Genomic DNA, 18,980 nt, shown 5'->3' on the forward strand with positions numbered 1-18,980 from the left:
TTTATTAATTACCTGTTATGTAATAAGCACTGCTAGGTACTGAGAATCCAGCAATGAGCAAAGGCCCTACCCTCTTGAAGCTTATAGTCTAGCAGGAATTATTTAAAGATATTTAAAAGTTTACCAGCATATTGTTGCTTGTTGGTGATAATATACAGTTTTTATGAGCCCCAAATGGGGCACTACTAGTAACTCTGTATTCTTTATTGACTACTGAAATATGTATGTGTGTGTGTATATATAAAGCATTAGGCTTTGCTCTGGAATTGGTGAACTTAGTAGAGTGACAACTTAAGGCCACCAGAAGGTACTATTCAGGATGGCCAACTAGTAGCTCCAGCACATCCCTCCTTGCTTGCCACTTTAATGTCCAGCCTTATTGTTTCATATTCCCTTGAGCTTCGGGTAGCCAAGGCTGGGAACATTCACATGTCTCTGGTGTGGCAAGTTAGTAGTTCATACTTGGGATTTTGCCTTGAAGTTTGGCAGGAATAGTGACAGTTGACACATTGTTTTCTATTTTTTAAATATTTCTAGATTAGAGTTATATTCTTTAATTTTCTGTTTCATTCTGTAATTTCTTTCTTTGCCTTTCAAATTAATTTCTAATTTGGGTTTAGAATGTTTCACAAGATGATCTCTACAATTGATCTAATAAATATTAGAGAGAGATTTTAGATAAAAGAAATGCCAGATGACCCTAAAAGAGCTCCAGTTCCTCCATTAAACCTGTTCCCTCAGCTTTACCCTTCCATCTACCCATCTCCTAATAATTAGTATTTTTATACATACCTTTCATTCTCGGTGTTCACAAAGCCAGTTTAAGTTTCTTAGTAGTTCAGGTTGTTATTCTAAAATGGTTTTAAAGCCCCACTCGTATAATGTTCTGTCAGATGGAGTATACAATTATTTAGTACAGTGGAGATTCCTTTCAGGAGCTTTCAGTGAATACAAGAGTGTTAATGCATTTAAAGTCTAAATCTACAACTTCATTCTGATAAATTTTCACTGTATTAAATTATTTACTTGAGCTCTGTTTTCTTCAGAAAACAATACTTGCAAATATAGTCTTTAAATTTAAGTACATCGGCTCAATAAACTTAAAAAAAATCCTTTAAAAGTGTGGGGGAGGCTTACAGATGTAGATATTTTTACCTGAATATTTGCATAAAACAGTACATTAAAAGACTAGTAAAGTTTTTTCTCTCATATAATTTTTCAAACAATAGCTGACCAACTAAACATACGTTGCATTTCTCGTTACTTGATGCTCATGGTTCTTTGCATGTGTCTTTAAAACTAGAGCTTTAACTTCCTCTTGTGCATGGTTTGTGCAAATTGCAGTTTATTAACTTGTCTTTGTCTTTGATGCTTGCAACCTAATCCATCACAGCTACACTGCCTCGAAAAGAAAGTGCTGTCAAACAGGAAACAGAGAGTGAGTATGCTTAGTGTATTAGTAGGTATTCTCAATGCATGTTTGTTTGTCTAGAAATTAGTTATTTTTCTTGAAAAAAGGTACACCAAAAATACTGATTTCTCTGAGTTGCCAGGTATTGGTGAAAGAAAAACAACATAATGGTAGTGGTATGACTACATCCAAGAAATACATAATATAATTTAAAATATTTGGTGGGTAGTCAGCAATTTATAAAAAGTCTTAACCATTATACTTTTGTTTTCAGGCTGTGTTTAGAAACTATAAAAATTCTTGTAGGTATGGTCAGATTTTGCATAATGAAACCAAAGTTTATCTCTAATTGTCCTTATACCTTTTTATCACTTAATATGTCATTTGTCCCTCCTGACCATAAGCAGATAATGCAGGTTAGCTGAGAAATATTCAAGAAGAATAAAATGTTTTTATTGTTTAAATTTAATTATAGTAAAAACATCACATTTTCTTGTAAATGGAATCTTTTAATTCTTTTATGTATGTAGGATATTGTCCAGACATATTGTTATCATTTTTCCCCATGGCTACGATAGATACCTTTCTTTATACCTAAACTCACATGTCCCATATTAATATAGTTAACAATGGAGGAAACCTGCACAAGCCTCTTAGATAGCCTCATCCGCCAGAGGAGAGACAGCAGAAGCAAGAAGAACTACAGTCCTGCAGCCTGTGAAACAAAAACCACATTCACAGAAAGATAAACAAGATGAAAAGGCAGAGGGCTATGTACCAGATGAAGGAACAAGATAAAACCCCAGAAAACCAACTAAATGAAGTGGAGAGAGGAAACCTTCCAGAAAAAGAATTCAGAATAATGATAGTGAAGATAAACCAGGACCTCGTAAAAAGAATGGAGGCAAGGATCTAGAAGATGAAAGAAATGTTTAACAAAGATGTAGAAGAATTAAAGAACAAATAAACAGAGATGAACAATACAATAAATGAAATGAAAACTACACTAGAAGGAATCAATAGCAGAATAACTGAGGCAGAAGAACGGATAAGTGACCTGGAAGACAGAATGGTGGAATTCACTGCTGCAGAACAGAATAAAGAAAAAAGAATGAAAAGAAATGAAGACAGCCTAAGAGACCTGTGGGACAACATTAAACACAACATTCGCATTACAGGGGTTCCAGAAGGAGAAGAGAGAGAGAAAGGACCCGAGAAAACATTTGAAGAGATTATAGTCGAAAACTTCCCTAACATGGGAAAGGAAATAGCCACCCAAGTCCAGGAACTACAGCAAGTCCCACATAGGATAAACCGAAGGAGAAACACACTGAGACACATAGTACTCAAATTGGCAAAAATTAAAGACAAAGAAAAATTATTGAAAGCAGCAAGGGAAAAATGACAAATCACATACAAGGGAACTCCCATAAGGTTAACAGCTGATTTCTCAGCAGAAACTCTACAAGCCAGAAGGGAGTGGCATGATATACTTAAAGTGATGAAAGGGAAGAACGTGCAACCAAGATTACTCTACCCGGCAAGGATCTCATTCAGATTCGATGGAGAAATCAAAAGCTTTACAGACACACAAAAGCTAAGAGAATTCAGCACCACCAAACCAGCTATATAGCAAATGCTAAAAGAACTTCTCTAAGTGGGAAACACAAGAGAAGAAAAGGACCTACAAAAACAAACCCAAAACAATTAAGAAAATGGTCATAGGAACATACATATCAATAATTACCTTAAACGTGAATGGATTAAATGCTCCAACCAAAACACACAGGCTTGCTGAATGGATACAAAAACAAGACCCATATATATACTGTCTACAAGAGACCCACTTCAGACCTAGGGACACAGACAGACTGAAAGTGAGGGAATGGAAAAAGATATTCCATGCAAATGGAAATCAAAAGGAAGCTGGAGTAGCAATACTCATATCTGATAAAACAGACTTTAAAGAATGTTACAAGAGACAAGGAAGGACACTACACAATGATCAAGGGATCAATCCAAGAAGAAGATGTAACAATTATAAATATATATGCACCCAACATAGGAGCACCTCAATATATAAGGCAACTATGAACAGCTGTAAAAAAGGAAATCGACAGTAACACAATAATAGTGGGGGACTTTAGCACCTCACTTACACCAATGGACAGATCATCCAAAATGAAAATAAATAAGGAAACAAAAGCTTTAAATGACACAGTAGACCAGATAGATTTAATTGATTTTTATAGGACATTCCATCCAAAAACAGCAGATTACACTTTCTTCTCAAGTGCGTATGGAACGTTCTCCGGGATAGATCACATCTTGGGTCACAAATCAAGCCTCAGTAAATTTAAGAAAATTGAAATCATATGAAGCATCTTTTCTGACCACAACACTATGAGATTAGAAATGAATTACAGAGGAAGAAACGTGAAAAACACATGGAGGCTAAACACTAAGTTACTAAATAACCAAGAGATCACTGAAGAAATCAAAGAGGAAATCAAAAAATACCTAGACACAAATGACAATGAAAACACGACGATTCAAAACAATGGGATGCAGCAAAAGCAGTTCTAAGAGGGAAGCTTATAGCTATACAGGCATACCTCAAGAAACAAGAAAAATCTCAAATAAACAATGTAACCTTAAACCTAAAGGAACTAGAGAAAGAACAGCAAACAAAACCCAAACTTAGCAGAAGGAAAGAAATCATAAAGATCAGAGCAGAAATAAATGAAATAGAAACAAAACAATAGCAAAGATCAATAAATCTAAAAGCTGGTTCTTTGAGAAGATAAACAAAATTGATAAACCATTAGCCAGACTCATCAAGAAAAAGAGGGAGAGGACTCAAATCAATAAAATTAGAAATGAAAACAGAGAAGTTACAACAGACACCGCAGAAATACAAAGCATCCTTAGAGACTACTACCAGCAACTCTATGCCAATAAACTGGACAACCTGGAAGAAATGGACAAATTCTTAGAAAGATATAACCTTCCAAGACTGAACCAGGAAGAAACAGAAAATATGAACAGATCAACAAGTAATGGAATTGAAACTGTGATTAAAAATCTACCAACAAACAAAAGTCCAGGACCAGATGGCTTCACAGGTTAATTCTATCAAACATTTAGAGAAGAGCTAACACCCATCCTTCTCAAACTCTTCCACAAAATTGCAGAGGAAGGAGCACTCCCAAACTCATTCTGTGAGGCCACCATCACCCTGATACCAAAACCAGACAAAGATACTACAAAAAAAGAAAATTACAGACCAGTATCACTGACGAATGTAGATGCAAAAATCCTCAACAAAATACTAGCAGACAGAATCCAGCAACACATTAAAAGGATCGTATAGGGCTTTCCTGGTGGCGCAGTGGTTGAGAGTCCGCCTGCCGATGCAGGGGACACGAGTTCGTGCCTGTTCTGGGAGGATCCCACATGCCGCGGAGCACCTGGGCCTGTGAGCCATGGCTGCTGAGCCTGCGCGTCCGGAGCCTGTGCTCCGCAACGGGAGAGGCCACAGCAGTGAAAGGCCCGCGTACCACAAAAAAAAAAAAAAAAAAAGGATCATAAACCATGATCAAGTGGGATTTATTCCAGGGATGCAAGGATTCTTCAATATACGCAAATCAATCAATGTGATACACCATATTAACAAATTGAAGACTAAAAACCATATGATTATGTCAATAGATGCAGAAAAAGCTTTTGACAAAATTCAACACCCATTTATGATAAAAACTCTCCACAAAGTGGGCATAGAGGGAACCTACCTCAACGTAATAAAGGCCATATGCAACAGACCCACAGCAAACATCATTCTCAATGGTGAAAAACTGAAAGCATTTCCTCTAAGATCAGGAAAATACAAGGATGTCCACTCTCACCACTATTATTTAACATAGTTTTGGAAGTCCTAGCCATGGCAATCAGAAAAGAAAAAGAAATAAAAGGAATACAAATTGGAAAAGAAGAAGTAAAACTGTCACTGTTTGCAGATGACATGATACTATACATAGAGAATCCTAAACATGCCCTCAGAAAACTACCAGAGCTAATCAGTGAATTTGGTAAAGTTGCAGGATACAAAATTAATGCACAGAAATCTCTTGCATTCCTATACACTAATGATGAAAAATCTGAAAGAGAAATTAAGGAAGCACTCCCATTTACCGTTGCAACAAAATAATAAAATACCTAGGAATAAACCTTCCTAGGGAGGCAAAAGACCTGTATGCAGAAAACTGTAAGACACTGATGAAAGAAATTAAGGATGATGCCAACAGATGGAGAGATATACCATGTTCTTGGATTGGAAGTATCAATATTGTGAAAATGACTATACTACCCAAAGCAATCTACAGATTCAGTGCAATCCCTGTCAAATTATCAATGGCACTTTTAACGGAACTAGAACAAAAAATCTTAAAGTTTGTATGGAGACACAAAAGACCCCTAATAGCCAAAGCAGTCTTGAGGGAAAAAACCGGAGCTGGAGGAGTCAGACTCTTGACTTCAGACTAGACTAGAAAGCTACAGTAATCAAAACAATATGGTACTGGCACAAAAACAGAAATATAGATCAGTGGCACAGGATAGAAAGCCCAGAGATAAACCCATGCACCTATGGTCAACTAATCTATGACAAAGGAGGCAAGGATATTCAATGAAGGGAAGACAGTCTCTTCAATAAGTGGTGCTGGGAAAACTGGACAGCTACATGTAAAAGAATGAAGTTAGAATACTCCCTAACACCATACACAAAAATAAACTCAAAATGGACTAAAGACCTAAACTTAAGACCGGACACTTATAAAACTCTTAGAGGAAAACATGGGAAGAACACTGCTTGACATAAATCACAGCAAGATCTTTTTTGATCCACCTCCTAGAGTAATGGAAATAAAAACAAAAGTAAACAAATGGGACCTAATGAAACTTCAAAGCTTTTGCACAGCAAAGGAAACCATAAGCAAGACCAAAAGACAACCCTCAGAATGGGAGAAAATATTTGCAAACAAATCAACAGACAAAGGATTAATCTCCAAAATTTATAAACAGCTCATGCAGCTCAATATTAAAAAAACAAACAACCCAATCCAAAAATGGGCAGAAGACCTAAATAGACATTTCTCCAAAGAAGACATACAGCTGGCCAAGAAGCACATGAAAAGCTGCTCAGCATCACTAATCATTAGGGAAATGCAAATCTAAACTACAATGAGTTATCACCTCACACCAGTTAGAATGGGCATCATCAGAAAATCTGCAAACAAATGCTGGAGCAGGTGTGGAGAAAAGGGAACCCTTTTGCACTGTTGATGGGAATATAAACGGATACAGCCACTATGGAGAACAGTATGGCGATTCCTTAAAAAAACTAAAAATAGAATTACCTTATGATCCAGCAATCCCACTACTGGGCATATACCCAGAGAAAACCATAATTCAAAAGGACACATGCACCCCAATGTTCATTGCAATAGCCAGGTCATGGAAGCAACCTAAATGCCCATTGAGAGATGAATGGATAAAGAAGATGTGGTACATATATTCCAATGGAATATTACTCAGCCATAAAAAGGAACGAAATTGGGTCATTTGTTGAGATGTGGATGGATCTAGAGACTGTCATACAGATTGAAGTAAGTCAGAAAGAGAGAAACAAATATTGTATATTAATGCATATATGTGGAACCTAGAAAAATAGTACAGATGAACCGGTTTGCAGGGCAGCACTTGAGACACAGATGTGGAGAACAAACGTATGGGCACCAAGTGGGGAAAGCTGCGGCGGGGTGGGGGTGGGATGGTGGTGTGATGAATTGGGCGATTGGGATTGACATGTATACCCTGATGGGTATAAAATGGATGACTAATAAGAACCTGCTGCATAAAAAATTAAATTAAAAAATTAAAATATATATCTATAGTTAATGATGTATGTATTATATTTTAGTTGTATTTTAAATATAACAAATTTTCAAGGTGTTTTTTTTTTCTCTTCATTTTGTTTAGTTTTTAAAGAACTTTAATCAGTTCACTTACTGTAAAAGCAGAGTTTCTGGGTTCAGGAGTGTATTAAGTTGAATCGTGTGTAATTGACTTTTTTGGTAGGGCAAGATTAATTTGATATAGTTCCACCTAATGTGTTGATTTGATGTGGAGGTGAGTAATTTTGGGATATGGCAGTTTTTTTTGGAAATATAACTGTCATGTTAACTAGTACACTAGGGGGCCAGTGACTTTCATCCATAGTCATGTCGTTTGAGTGGGAAAAATCCTCATCTACTTCAGTCTAGAGAAATCATCAGGCAGCTTAATCTTTATGGTGAGACTGGGCGGGGCATAATGTGATCTTTAAGATCTTGTTCAGTCCTATTCTGTGATTCTGTATAGTTTCACTACTCTTTACAGTATATTCAGGAATAGGACACAAATGTTAATGAAAGAGAAGGACAGCCTACAATCTCTCCTCTGTGGTAGATTTGTGCCCTAACTAGTATGAGCCCCAGAAGACCAAGACAGTAGAAGATAGCCCTGATTTATGCTATGGATCTTTTATTCATGAAGTTCACAACTTTTAAAGTTGTATTATTTCTTAGGTCTTCATGGAAGTTCCGGGAAATTAACTGGATCTACTTCTAGTCTAAATAAACTCAGTGTTCAGAGTTCAGGGAATCGCAGATCTCAGTCATCTTCCTTGTTGGATATGGGAAACATGTCAGCCTCTGATCTTGATGTTGCCGACAGAACCAAATTTGATAAGGTAAAATAAAATAACAAGTACTTCTTAAACATTACTATTAGTTTTCTAGCATCAGTTTGTTATTCCTTTAATTGTGTTCAAAGATTTGGGCTCCATTGGCTCTTTTAATTAACCATATCTTACTTTACAGTTCTGAATCTGAAAAAAATATTGTCACATGTCAACTGAAATGTGATTTATCAATTAAATGACATAACAGTTTTATTAAAGTTTGTTATAAATCATAAAGTGCTTGCAATCATAAATCCAGTTATTTGAGCAACTACAGAGTAAAGAGGAAATAGCTGTTATGAAGCTAAACTGTTCTCTGCAATGCATTAAATAAGTTTAAAAAGTTTATCTCGTAAAGCAATTATACTCCAATAAAGATGTTAAAAAAAATAGTTTATCTCTGTGTTCCTCTTTCCAGATTTTGAGTAAATAATTGTTGTGAGTTTTATTTTAAGTATGTCCTGGCCCTGTTATGCCTTGATAATACTGTATTGTCCTTTCAATCTTGAAAGTGTTTGTTTTGGGGATTCTATTGAGATTATAGATGAAGCATCCCTGGTCCCTGCAGAAAAGTAATTAAATGTGGAATGTTATTTTAAGCATTTTTGTTCAGTTCTTTGTAGGATCATTTTGGTTTTCTTCAGATCTTTGAACAGGTACTAAGTGAACTGGAGCCCCTGTGTCTGGCAGAACAGGACTTCATAAGTAAATTTTTCAAACTACAGCAACATCAAAGCATGCCTGGAACTATGGTATGGCTCACATTTATTTATTGGCTAGTATTTATGACCTGTAGCATAATTAGCCTAATTAATATATTGCCACAATTTCAATGTCAGAACAGAAAAAGACAAAATTTATAATTAAGGATTTTTTAAATACATTTTGTCATACAAGATACTAAAAACAGTGATAGAGTTTGGGCATCTAATCTAATATTCCAGACTATTTTAGGCCTAAGCATTGTCTAAATTAGTAAGGGGGGAGAATGTCTGAATTTACTTTGCAAAAAACTTTTTTTTTTTTTTGGCTGTGCTGTGTGGCATGCGGGATCTTCCCGGAACAGGGATGGAACCCAGGCCCCGTGCAGTGGAAGCGTGGAGTCCTAACCACTGGACTGCTAGGCAGTTCCCACAACAAAATATTATTTAAAAAACAGTTTTAGTAATCATCAAGAAAAAATAGGATTAAAAAAATAAAAAAGATGTTTGCGTATATATACCATGGTCTTTATAAAAAAGAAAGTAAGAAAGAAAAAAAAATGTGGAGGCCTCAAATCTGAATCTTATGGCTTTGTTACTAACTAGCTATGAGTCCTTAAAGCAATTATTTAATCCCTGTTTTTCCTCATCTGTGCAATAGGTATAATAGTACCTATTCATCATGCCTCTCTGATGGCATAAGTGTAAGAAAGTAAAATGAGAGATTTGTAAGAATATTTTGAAGAACTTAAAAGCACAGTGCAAATTGAGTGAGTTTTTTTTTTAGATTAAGGTCATCTTAAAAAAGAGAACCAACATATCAAAAGCAGGCCTAAAATGAATGACAAATTAATTATTTTAAATGGTTAGGGATTTGTTGTTGTAGGTGGTCCAGGTAGTTAATATGTTTACTTGTTAGCTTCTGTAAGAACTTTCGATAGCATTTTTTAATACCAAAATTTTATTAAAATGATCATTGAGATTTCTTTAATTTTTAAAATTCTCTCTTGAAAGTTGTTTCTGGATGTTTTTGTTGAGCTGCCTTTCCATTCCCATGCTTCCTCTGAGCCTCCTCAACCTTCTCTCTCCTCCTTTCCCCTCATTGCACACACACAAAGACAACTTCTCATGCCACAGTAATTCTAAGATAAAATCTAAGAACATAGCACTTCCTGAACATTCTTAAACAGCATCCTAAATTGTATAGTTTTGTCGGTAATACTGCCTTTAAAAATCATTATTTCTCATAATATATTCTCTCCTAGGAATTTTAAGACTGAGCAGGCTATTGCTATATAAACTAGTCAAATTGTTGGTCTTTTATTATGTAAAGTACCTGAATAATTTTTGCAGACTGAAGCAGAGGACCTAGATGGAGGAACGTCGTCACGGCAACATAATGCTGGCACACCACTGCCTGTTTCATCTGAGTATGTGTTTGTTACTATCTGTTGTTTATTTTGGAAAAAAAATAAACTTTAAATTGAGCAGAAAGGAGTGCTGCTCAGTGAAGAGTTCACATGACTCTCCATAACTGACAGCACTCAGAGCGTCAGCCTGTGTGCCCAGTGTCTTATCGAACATCTTACTGAAGTAAAATTGGTCCTGTTTATGGCTCTTCGGCTCTTTTTGCTATAGCAATCACAGAAATGCAATCAATTTTGGTATTTGCTGGTAGGAAGTAGCATTTGAATTGCAGTGTATTTCTCAGAAATCACAAAGTACATTTCAGGACCCAGTTTTACAAATGACCAAGTTACTTTGAGTGATAAAACTTAACTTCAAAAAAATATGTTTATATTGGAAACCACTATAGGATAATTAGTTCATCATATTTGGACAGTGTTAGTTGAAATACCAAATTTTAGTCATTTTATGTATACCCGGGGGATAAAGTTGAAGATGAATACACCTGAAGCTTGTAATAACTTTTCTATATTTTGTATGTTTTCTGAACAGGAAAGATATGATTCGCCAAATGATGATTAAAATATTTCGCTGCATTGAGCCAGAACTGAACAACCTGATTGCATTAGGAGACAAAATTGATAGCTTTAACTCCCTTTACATGCTAGTCAAAATGAGTCATCATGTGTGGACTGCACAAAATGTGGACCCTGCTTCTTTTCTAAGTACTACATTGGGAAATGTTTTGGTGACTGTCAAAAGGAACTTTGATAAATGTATTGTAAGTTCGTTTTTTTTGTTTGTTTTTTAATAACTTAGAATTCTAATCGTTGCAAAAAAAATGTATTTAAACCAAGAGATTTCCGGCTTTCCACTGTGGGATCTACTGCCCAAAGCCTTGAAGCAGAGTGTTGGCTACAATTTATATGAACAGAGCTAGTTGGATGGTGCTGTGCCATCTAGTTTCCCATCTACACTGTGAATCTTGGCAAGTTCTGGAGTAGGTGGCATAGAGGCAGCAGCTGCATAAGAGATCCACTAAGTAACTGAAATTTCAGTTGACTATTATTGACCATAGATTTAATGAAACACTTGAAACTATCACTTGAATTTATTGTTTTGCTTCTTTTAATATACTCCAATAAGATAATTAATAACTGGATTATTTTAATTGCTTATTTAAATTAGTTTATTAGTTTAATAGCTTTAATTAATAATCATATTACTTTATTTTAAGAATAAATTGTTCTTATGTTAACTTTTGGCAATCACCATTTTTCCTCCTTCTAATAGGGAAAAAAGATCATTAACTTTTTTTTTCTGTTAGGTTTTGGTAAGCTTGTAGGTATGAACTGGACTGGGCCAGGTTCTTAAAAAAAGTTTAATTTTATTAATATATTTAGTATATAAAAGTGGATATTTATTATCTGAATTTTTTTACTATGTAACCTCTAAGTTAAATCCAGCTTTTGAATAGCCATAGAAGAATGGGAGAATAATAAAAATATTAAGGGCAGTTAAAATCCATATTATTTTTTATACTTTCTAAAAATATTTATTGAGATTCTAAAAGTTTAAAAACAGTCTGTGTCTACTGTAGAACCTTAAATGTCACCTCAACAGTCTTGTTAATCCTCCTTCCCTACCAAGTGATTTCACTTGGCATTTGAAGTATTATGAAATTTAACCATTTAAGGCTTATCCTCTTCCCTACCCTGCCTTCTCCAGAGGTGATGATAAACCTGGAAGGTCTGATTGCAAGCTGATAGCCAAAAGGAAAAGGAAGAACTACCAAAGGCTAAGATAATGAGTCCCATTTAACATAACTGGAACACTGAATCATGAGGACACTATATATTTACAGAATATGAAGGTTCTGTTGCTTTTATCAGGAAAATATAACTTTATATAATACCTCTCAACCCAATAGAACATAGTTGTTGAAAGCATAAGATGTAGTATCAGGTAGATGTAGACATGGGTTCAAAGAAGTGCTTAGCACAGTGCCTGGCACAGAATAAGAGCTCACTAATGGATCACTTGCAATGGTGGTGGTGATAATAGTACTAGTAATTAATAATGTTTATTAAAGAATGTTCATGTTACTCTCAAGAGTGGGAAGTGAATTAAGCAAAATTAACCTAGACAAACGTATAAACTCATTTTCTCCTAAATTGCATGTATTTCTAAAGGATATGCCTCTTATCACCAAAGGGAGAAGGATGGTTCCTTCTGCTGACTGTCATCACTCTCTGTTTCTTATTTTAACTCACATCTTCTCAGTGTCTGGTTGATTGTGTTTGCTCAGTGTTACATGTTTTGGTACATGGGACAAGATCAGAACCTAGGGCATAATGAATGGGTAATGAATGGGTCTTTGTGTATTAAGACAGAAACATGAATGTCAGATGACTGCAGAAAGTGGAATAGATAGCACCTGAGTTTGGCACTTTCATCTGGTGGCCAAGCCCAAACTATTCTTCAAGGAACAGTGCTAAAAATGTTAGCCTAGCAAGAACCAGAGATAAAATTAGAAAGTAACTGACACATCAAGTACTACCAAGCTGGACTCTGCAATCCGGTACATTTCTTAGCTGCATTTAGTTTGCTTTTCAGGATTCCTCACATTATAGTGACATGGATTTGCACTCTTAAACCTTTGAAAATGATAAGATTTGGCTGTCTCATCATTGTTTATTCTTGCCTTCTTTGTCATAGATTAATTAACCATATAAGCACAGGTTTATTTCTGGGCTCTCTGTTCTGTTCCATAAATCTATGTATCTGTTTCTGTGCCAGTACCATACTGTTTTGATGACTATAGTTTTGTAGTATAGTTTGAAACCAAGGAGCATAATACCTCTGGCTTTGTTCTTCTTTCTCCAGATTGCTTTGACTATTATGGTCTTTTGTATTTCCATACCAGTTTTAGAATTATTTGTCCTAGTTCTGTGAAAAATGCCGTTGGTATTTTGATAGGGATTGCATTGACTCTCTTGATTGCCTTGGGAAGTATGGTCATTTTAACAATGTTAATTCTTCCAGCCGTTGAGCAGGGTTTATCTTTCCATTTGTTTGTGTTGTCTTCAGTTTTTTTTACCAGTGTCTTACAGTTTTCAGAGTACAAGTCTTTTACCTCCATAGTTAGATTTATTCGTAGGTATTTTATTCTTTTTGTTACAACTGTAAATGGGATTGTTTTCTTAATTTCTCTTTCTGATGGTTCCTTATTAATATACAGAAACAAGATTTCTTTGTTATCTGCAATCTTGCTGAATTCATTTATTAGTTCTAATAGTTTTTTGGTGGCATCTTTAGGATTTTCTATGTATACTATCATGTCATCTGCAAATAGTGAGAGTTTTACATCTTCCTTTCCAATTTAGATTCCTTTTATTTCTTTTACTTACCTGATTGCTGTGACTGGGACTTGCAATAACATATTGAATAAAAGAACAATTACTTTTCTAATCCACATGTCATATGGTTTTCAGGTTTTACCCCCAAAACCTCAACACAGTGAAATTTTAGTAAGAGTTGAAAATGATCCAACACTACTTGGCAATGTAATTCTTACTGTGAATAGATCTAGATAACCTGAGAAGTTCACAGAACCGTAATTGAACCCAGGGATCATTTTGAACCCAAGTGTCTAGATTCTGTCTATATGAAACATCCCTTTTGCACTTTGTCACCATCATACAGAAGCACTTTGCTTACAAATTTAGAATAAGTAACTAATAGATACATGGAAAATTATATAATGCAAATCCATGGTAGAAATGCCTGTTCTCCTTCTCTGTCCTCATACCCCAAAAATACAGAACTTCTCTATCCAAACAGGTTTCAGGCTGCTATGATTTGGAAGTAAGCTATGGTTCTCAAACTTGACCGCATAGCCACCAACCAGAAATAATCTTGAGAAATCCCGTGTGTGCTCTGATATCTGCTCTGCCCCAGAATGGGCAATCACTGTATACTTATCTTTCGTAAATGATAAAAATGTTTATTGGTTGTTTTTACTTTAAACAAAGACCTGAGGTTCACAGGCTTTGATTGCATCTTGTTTTAAATAATTTGTGTATTTTTTGACTTTATTTTCTTATGTAAAATATATGTACTTTTTAATCTGTAGAAATAGTTTTTCTTAGTTATCCGTATTGTATTCATCTTTATTTAGTAAACATTCGAAATGTTCTAGGTATTAAATTATGTCCTGTCTCTATGATGTATACATTTGCTTTAAATTATATGCTGTTTCTAAGTTGCTTGGCTATTTTTCTCCCTTGCGTTCTGCCTATCTTTAGAGTAACCAAATAAGGCAAATGGAGGAAGTAAAGATCTCAAAGAAGAGTAAAGTAGGAATTCTCCCATTTGTTGCTGAATTTGAAGAGTTTGCTGGACTTGCAGAATCAATCTTTAAAAATGCTGAGCGTCGTGGAGATCTAGATAAAGCATATACTAAACTTATCAGAGGAGTGTTTGTTAATGGTAAGCTTTTGTTACATTCTAAAGAATTTTTTGGTTGGTTTTCATTATTTCTGGTAAGTTAGAAGTTGGGGACAGATATGTTCATTATTTTCCATGTTCTATAGTCTTTTTTAAGTTTTCTGAAATTAAAGATTTCTTAAATTTGAAAAATAAGCAATACATAAAACCCATTTGTATTCACCAGGAACCACTTATATTTTAGGGTTCATATGTGCTTATCACTATGCAAAATTGAAATTCATTGTTTAAACACAAAAAATGATCTCCTGGATTACATTGCTTTTTAGCAAGAGTCTTCCAGAGATGATCAGCAGTGATGTCTGTGTAACCTTAAACAAATCAATTCACTTCTTTAGGCCTGTTTTCATATGTGTCACATAAGGTAGATTAATGCTAAAATACTATAATTCACCATCTTCCTATGTCAGATCACACAATTAAGTTACAGAAACAGTGTGGATGTGTTGTTTAATTTGAAATAAATGATCTGATTGCATCTATTCAGGAATTTTTAAAGCTAAAAGATTGACAGGAAGTGGAATTATCTCACCAGTTATAGATAACATATTTTCAGTGGAAACAGGTTTAGGGGAAAGATAGATAAATCATATGATTGAATGTTTGTATGGTTGATAGTTCTTTTAAAATTCAAAGTAGCTTTGCTTTTTCTAATTGTAAAGTAATATATGCTCATTACATACCCCCAAAAATCAGCAAACTGATTTTAAAAATCAAGAAGAAAATAAGGATAATTTGTAATCTAATCATGCAAAGATAACATTTAATTTTTTCCCTGCTAAACTTTTGAGTATATCTCTCTCACTGGTGTATATGTACATATTGTGTGTGTGTGTGTTCTCTAATTTAAAAAGTTTTATCATACCTTACACACTGTTTTGGAACCTACTAGACTCTGTACTTCTAGTGTCTTTCCTATTAATATAGATAATATTAATTATTATCTATATATATATCTAATATATCTAATTGTCTATTAATATAGATAACCATAATTGTCTATTAATATAGATAACCATAATCATTTTTAATGATCGCATAGTATTCCATGTATCATTATTTATTACCAGATCTTTTGTTAATAGGCATTTAGTTTGTTTCCAGTTTCCTCCATATATTTTTGTATACTTGTCCAATAATTTCCTTAGGATCAATTATTAGAAATGGAATTACTGGGTCAAAAATTTTGGGTCTGTGTTGAGGCTTTTGCCAAATAGCCACACAGAAAGATTATACCAGTTTAGTGCTTTGAGCATTTGGTGAAAGTTTCTATCACATCTGCATCAAAGCCCAATATTACTAGGTATTATCAATCTTTTTATTCTTTGTAAACCTGAAAGACTATAAATCAGTTTTGTTTATGGTATGTTTTACCGTGCAAGAGCTTTCAAATTTTATTTGAAATATTTATTCATCATATTTATTTGTCTTTCTCTTTATGATCCTAAGTTTTGTGCCATTCTTAGAAAGTTCGTACTATCACAAAATTATTTCTTTAATTTACTTTATTTTTCTTAGTACTTACGATTATATTCATTTATTTACTTGCTTTTAACATTTTAAGTACTTGAGCAATTTAGAATTTGTTTGTCTGAAAGATGTGAAATAAGAATCCAAATTTAATGTATTCAAAAGGACCAGCTAGTTGTCCTAAACATTTTGAATAATTCATCATTTCCCCACTGATTTGAAGAGCCACCTTTATTCTATACTAAGTTTCCATATATATATATATATTTCGGACTGTTTTAGAATGATTTTTCATTAGGTTTAGGTAGATGTGAAAATCCTTCAATACAGTATATTTTATTCTACTAAGTCCAGAAATGTGCTTACTTCTTAAACTTACAAATGAAAAAAATCCTGTAAATTTTTCCTAGCTAAATATGGTTATACTTATATCAGGATGTTATATGTTTTCATTTTAGTGGAGAAAGTAGCTAACGAAAGCCAGAAGACGCCCAGGGATGTAGTCATGATGGAAAACTTCCACCATATTTTTGCAACACTTTCTCGTTTGAAAATCTCATGTCTAGAAGCTGAAAAAAAAGAAGCCAAACAAAAATACACAGATCACCTTCAGTCTTACGTCATTTACTCTTTAGGACAACCTCTTGAAAAACTAAATGTAAGTATATTTTCATTCAGTATATATTTCCTGGTTTTGAACCTGTGTACATATGAATAACACAATAGACATTTGTTTTAAATTTGCTCATATATTGATGCAGGAGGATAAGGAAGGAGAGACTCAGATACTTAAGCTGCCAGTGTGCCAAGACACTGCTAGATGTTTTATATACATTATTTCTTTTAATTCCTATGAACAGTGATGTGGAGTAAGATGGTATTATCCCCATTTTACAAACAAAGAAACTGAAAGTAAATGAAAAGTTATAATAACTGGAAAGTAGCAAAGCTGGGGGGTGAACCGTAGATTTAGGCTTATCCATTACACCAGACTCTTATTTCTTACCTCATAAATGGCTAACCTTTATCCCTAGTTCAGATGAAGATTTTGAAAACTTTATCAAGATAAAAGGAAAACCAAAAATTGTTTGGTTCGTTGCCTTTTCTTTTCGCTTCTTTTCTTGACTTCTCATTCCCCAGAGCAAGTCTGATCATTAAAAGTGAGAAATGAGGGACTTCCCTGGTGGTCCAGTGGTAAAGAATCAGCCTTCCAATGCAGGGGTCACGGGATCAGGGAACTAAGATCCCACATGCCACAGGGCAACTGAGCCCGCGTGCCACAATTACTGAGCTCGTGCACCTCAACTAGAGAGCCCGAGTGCCGCAAATTACAAGAGCCCACGCGCTCTGGAGCCTGTGCGCCACAACAAAAGAGCCCGCGTATCACAACTAAGACCCAACACAGCCAAAAAATAATAAATAAACAAAACAAATATTTTTAAAAAGTGAGAAATGATAGTTTTAGAGAATTGTGCAACATAGTAGAAGCTTAAATGGACCCTTCTAACTAACTTTGTCCACAGTATGATTAGTCATCTTCTGTAAGTTTTTAACTTGAGATGAGTCAAATAAAAATTATGTATCTGTTGTCAATAATTCAAATAATTGTTTTGATTAAAAGACATTTAATCAGATGCAGAACCAGTTCTTTCTAAAACTTAAGAACAGACAGATATTCCTTTAGGGTAGAAGGTTGGTCTCAGACCTAAAGCCTGCATGATACTTACCTGCAACATAGAGGCACTTCCTTTGAAATCAGATTTAAAGCAGAAACATTGATAGACCCCTTATTATTTAACATCGTTATGGAAAATCTAGCCAATGCAATAAGACCGAAACATAAAGATATACAAAGGAGAGTCAAGGTTATAATTACCTGTATATAATATGTTGGAATTATTTTATCTGGTAAAGTAATAGGATTCAAGATAAATATATCAAAAAATAGTTTATTTCCTATATGTTATAATAACCAATTAAAAGTCTCTGTAGAAACAAAATTTTAAAATTAACAGGGATAGACTTGTCAAAAATTACTGTCAAAAAATTAATAATTTATAAGAGTAAGTAAATAATAATTGCTAAGAAAATTTTAGAGAAAAGTAATGACTGGATTTGGCTTGTCGGTATTAAGTCATATTGTGCTCAAATAAAGACTTGCCAATCAATATGCATATTAAAAGACCAATTATAATTAAAAGACAACCTGAGGAGAATATTTGTAACACCATGTCAGTATATTTAATCTAAAAGATCTTTTTAAAATCAATGAGGAAAGCACTAAGACCTCAACATATAAATGGGCAAAGGTTCTGAATGTACCACTAAGCATCTGAAAAGCAGGTTAACTTCATTTATAGCCAAAGAATTCTGAAATAAAATGACAAACTTTTTTCACTTTTTAAAGTGGCAAAGATTTGTTTTTTAATTGTGCTAATGCTGATGATAGTATGGTAAGATAAAAGTCTCATATTACTGTTGACAGAAATATAAACTGATTGATATATAAATATAAACTTTTCTGGGAAGCAATTTGTGTATGTATATGAAGAGTCTTCAGAATGCTTAACAATTATACTCTATAATTTCTAGAATTATAGTCTAGAAATTTATGCTGGGTAGTAATCAGTAATGTGGGTAAATACTTAGGTATAAAAATTATTTGTGACAACTGTATTTATAAGAGTTTTTTTTTTTTTTGATG

General features: G+C 34.2%; 1 protein-coding gene across 7 annotated transcripts in view; it reads left to right on the top strand.

Annotated features, from left to right (window-relative positions):
• The window catches only part of EXOC1 (exocyst complex component 1), a 93,645-nt gene that overhangs the window by 39,396 nt on the left and 35,269 nt on the right, over positions 1-18,980 (top strand). For 6 of the 7 annotated variants that reach the window (XM_089911955.1, XM_089911956.1, XM_089911954.1 and 3 more), the window contains 7 exons: positions 1,394-1,438; positions 8,035-8,198; positions 8,834-8,941; positions 10,244-10,320; positions 10,850-11,078; positions 14,605-14,788; positions 16,735-16,934. In XM_089911955.1, the coding sequence (XP_089768081.1) occupies positions 1,394-1,438; positions 8,035-8,198; positions 8,834-8,941; positions 10,244-10,320; positions 10,850-11,078; positions 14,605-14,788; positions 16,735-16,934 (1,007 nt within the window). The remainder of the gene's footprint in view (positions 1-1,393; positions 1,439-8,034; positions 8,199-8,833; positions 8,942-10,243; positions 10,321-10,849; positions 11,079-14,604; positions 14,789-16,734; positions 16,935-18,980) is intronic. The other variant, XM_022563876.3, reaches the window with a different exon arrangement.

The sequence above is a fragment of the Delphinapterus leucas genome, chromosome 5 (assembly GCF_059928025.1).
Source record: "Delphinapterus leucas isolate spDelLeu-1000000601 "Yukka" chromosome 5, BTC_Dleu_Yukka2, whole genome shotgun sequence".
NCBI lineage: Eukaryota > Metazoa > Chordata > Mammalia > Artiodactyla > Monodontidae > Delphinapterus > Delphinapterus leucas.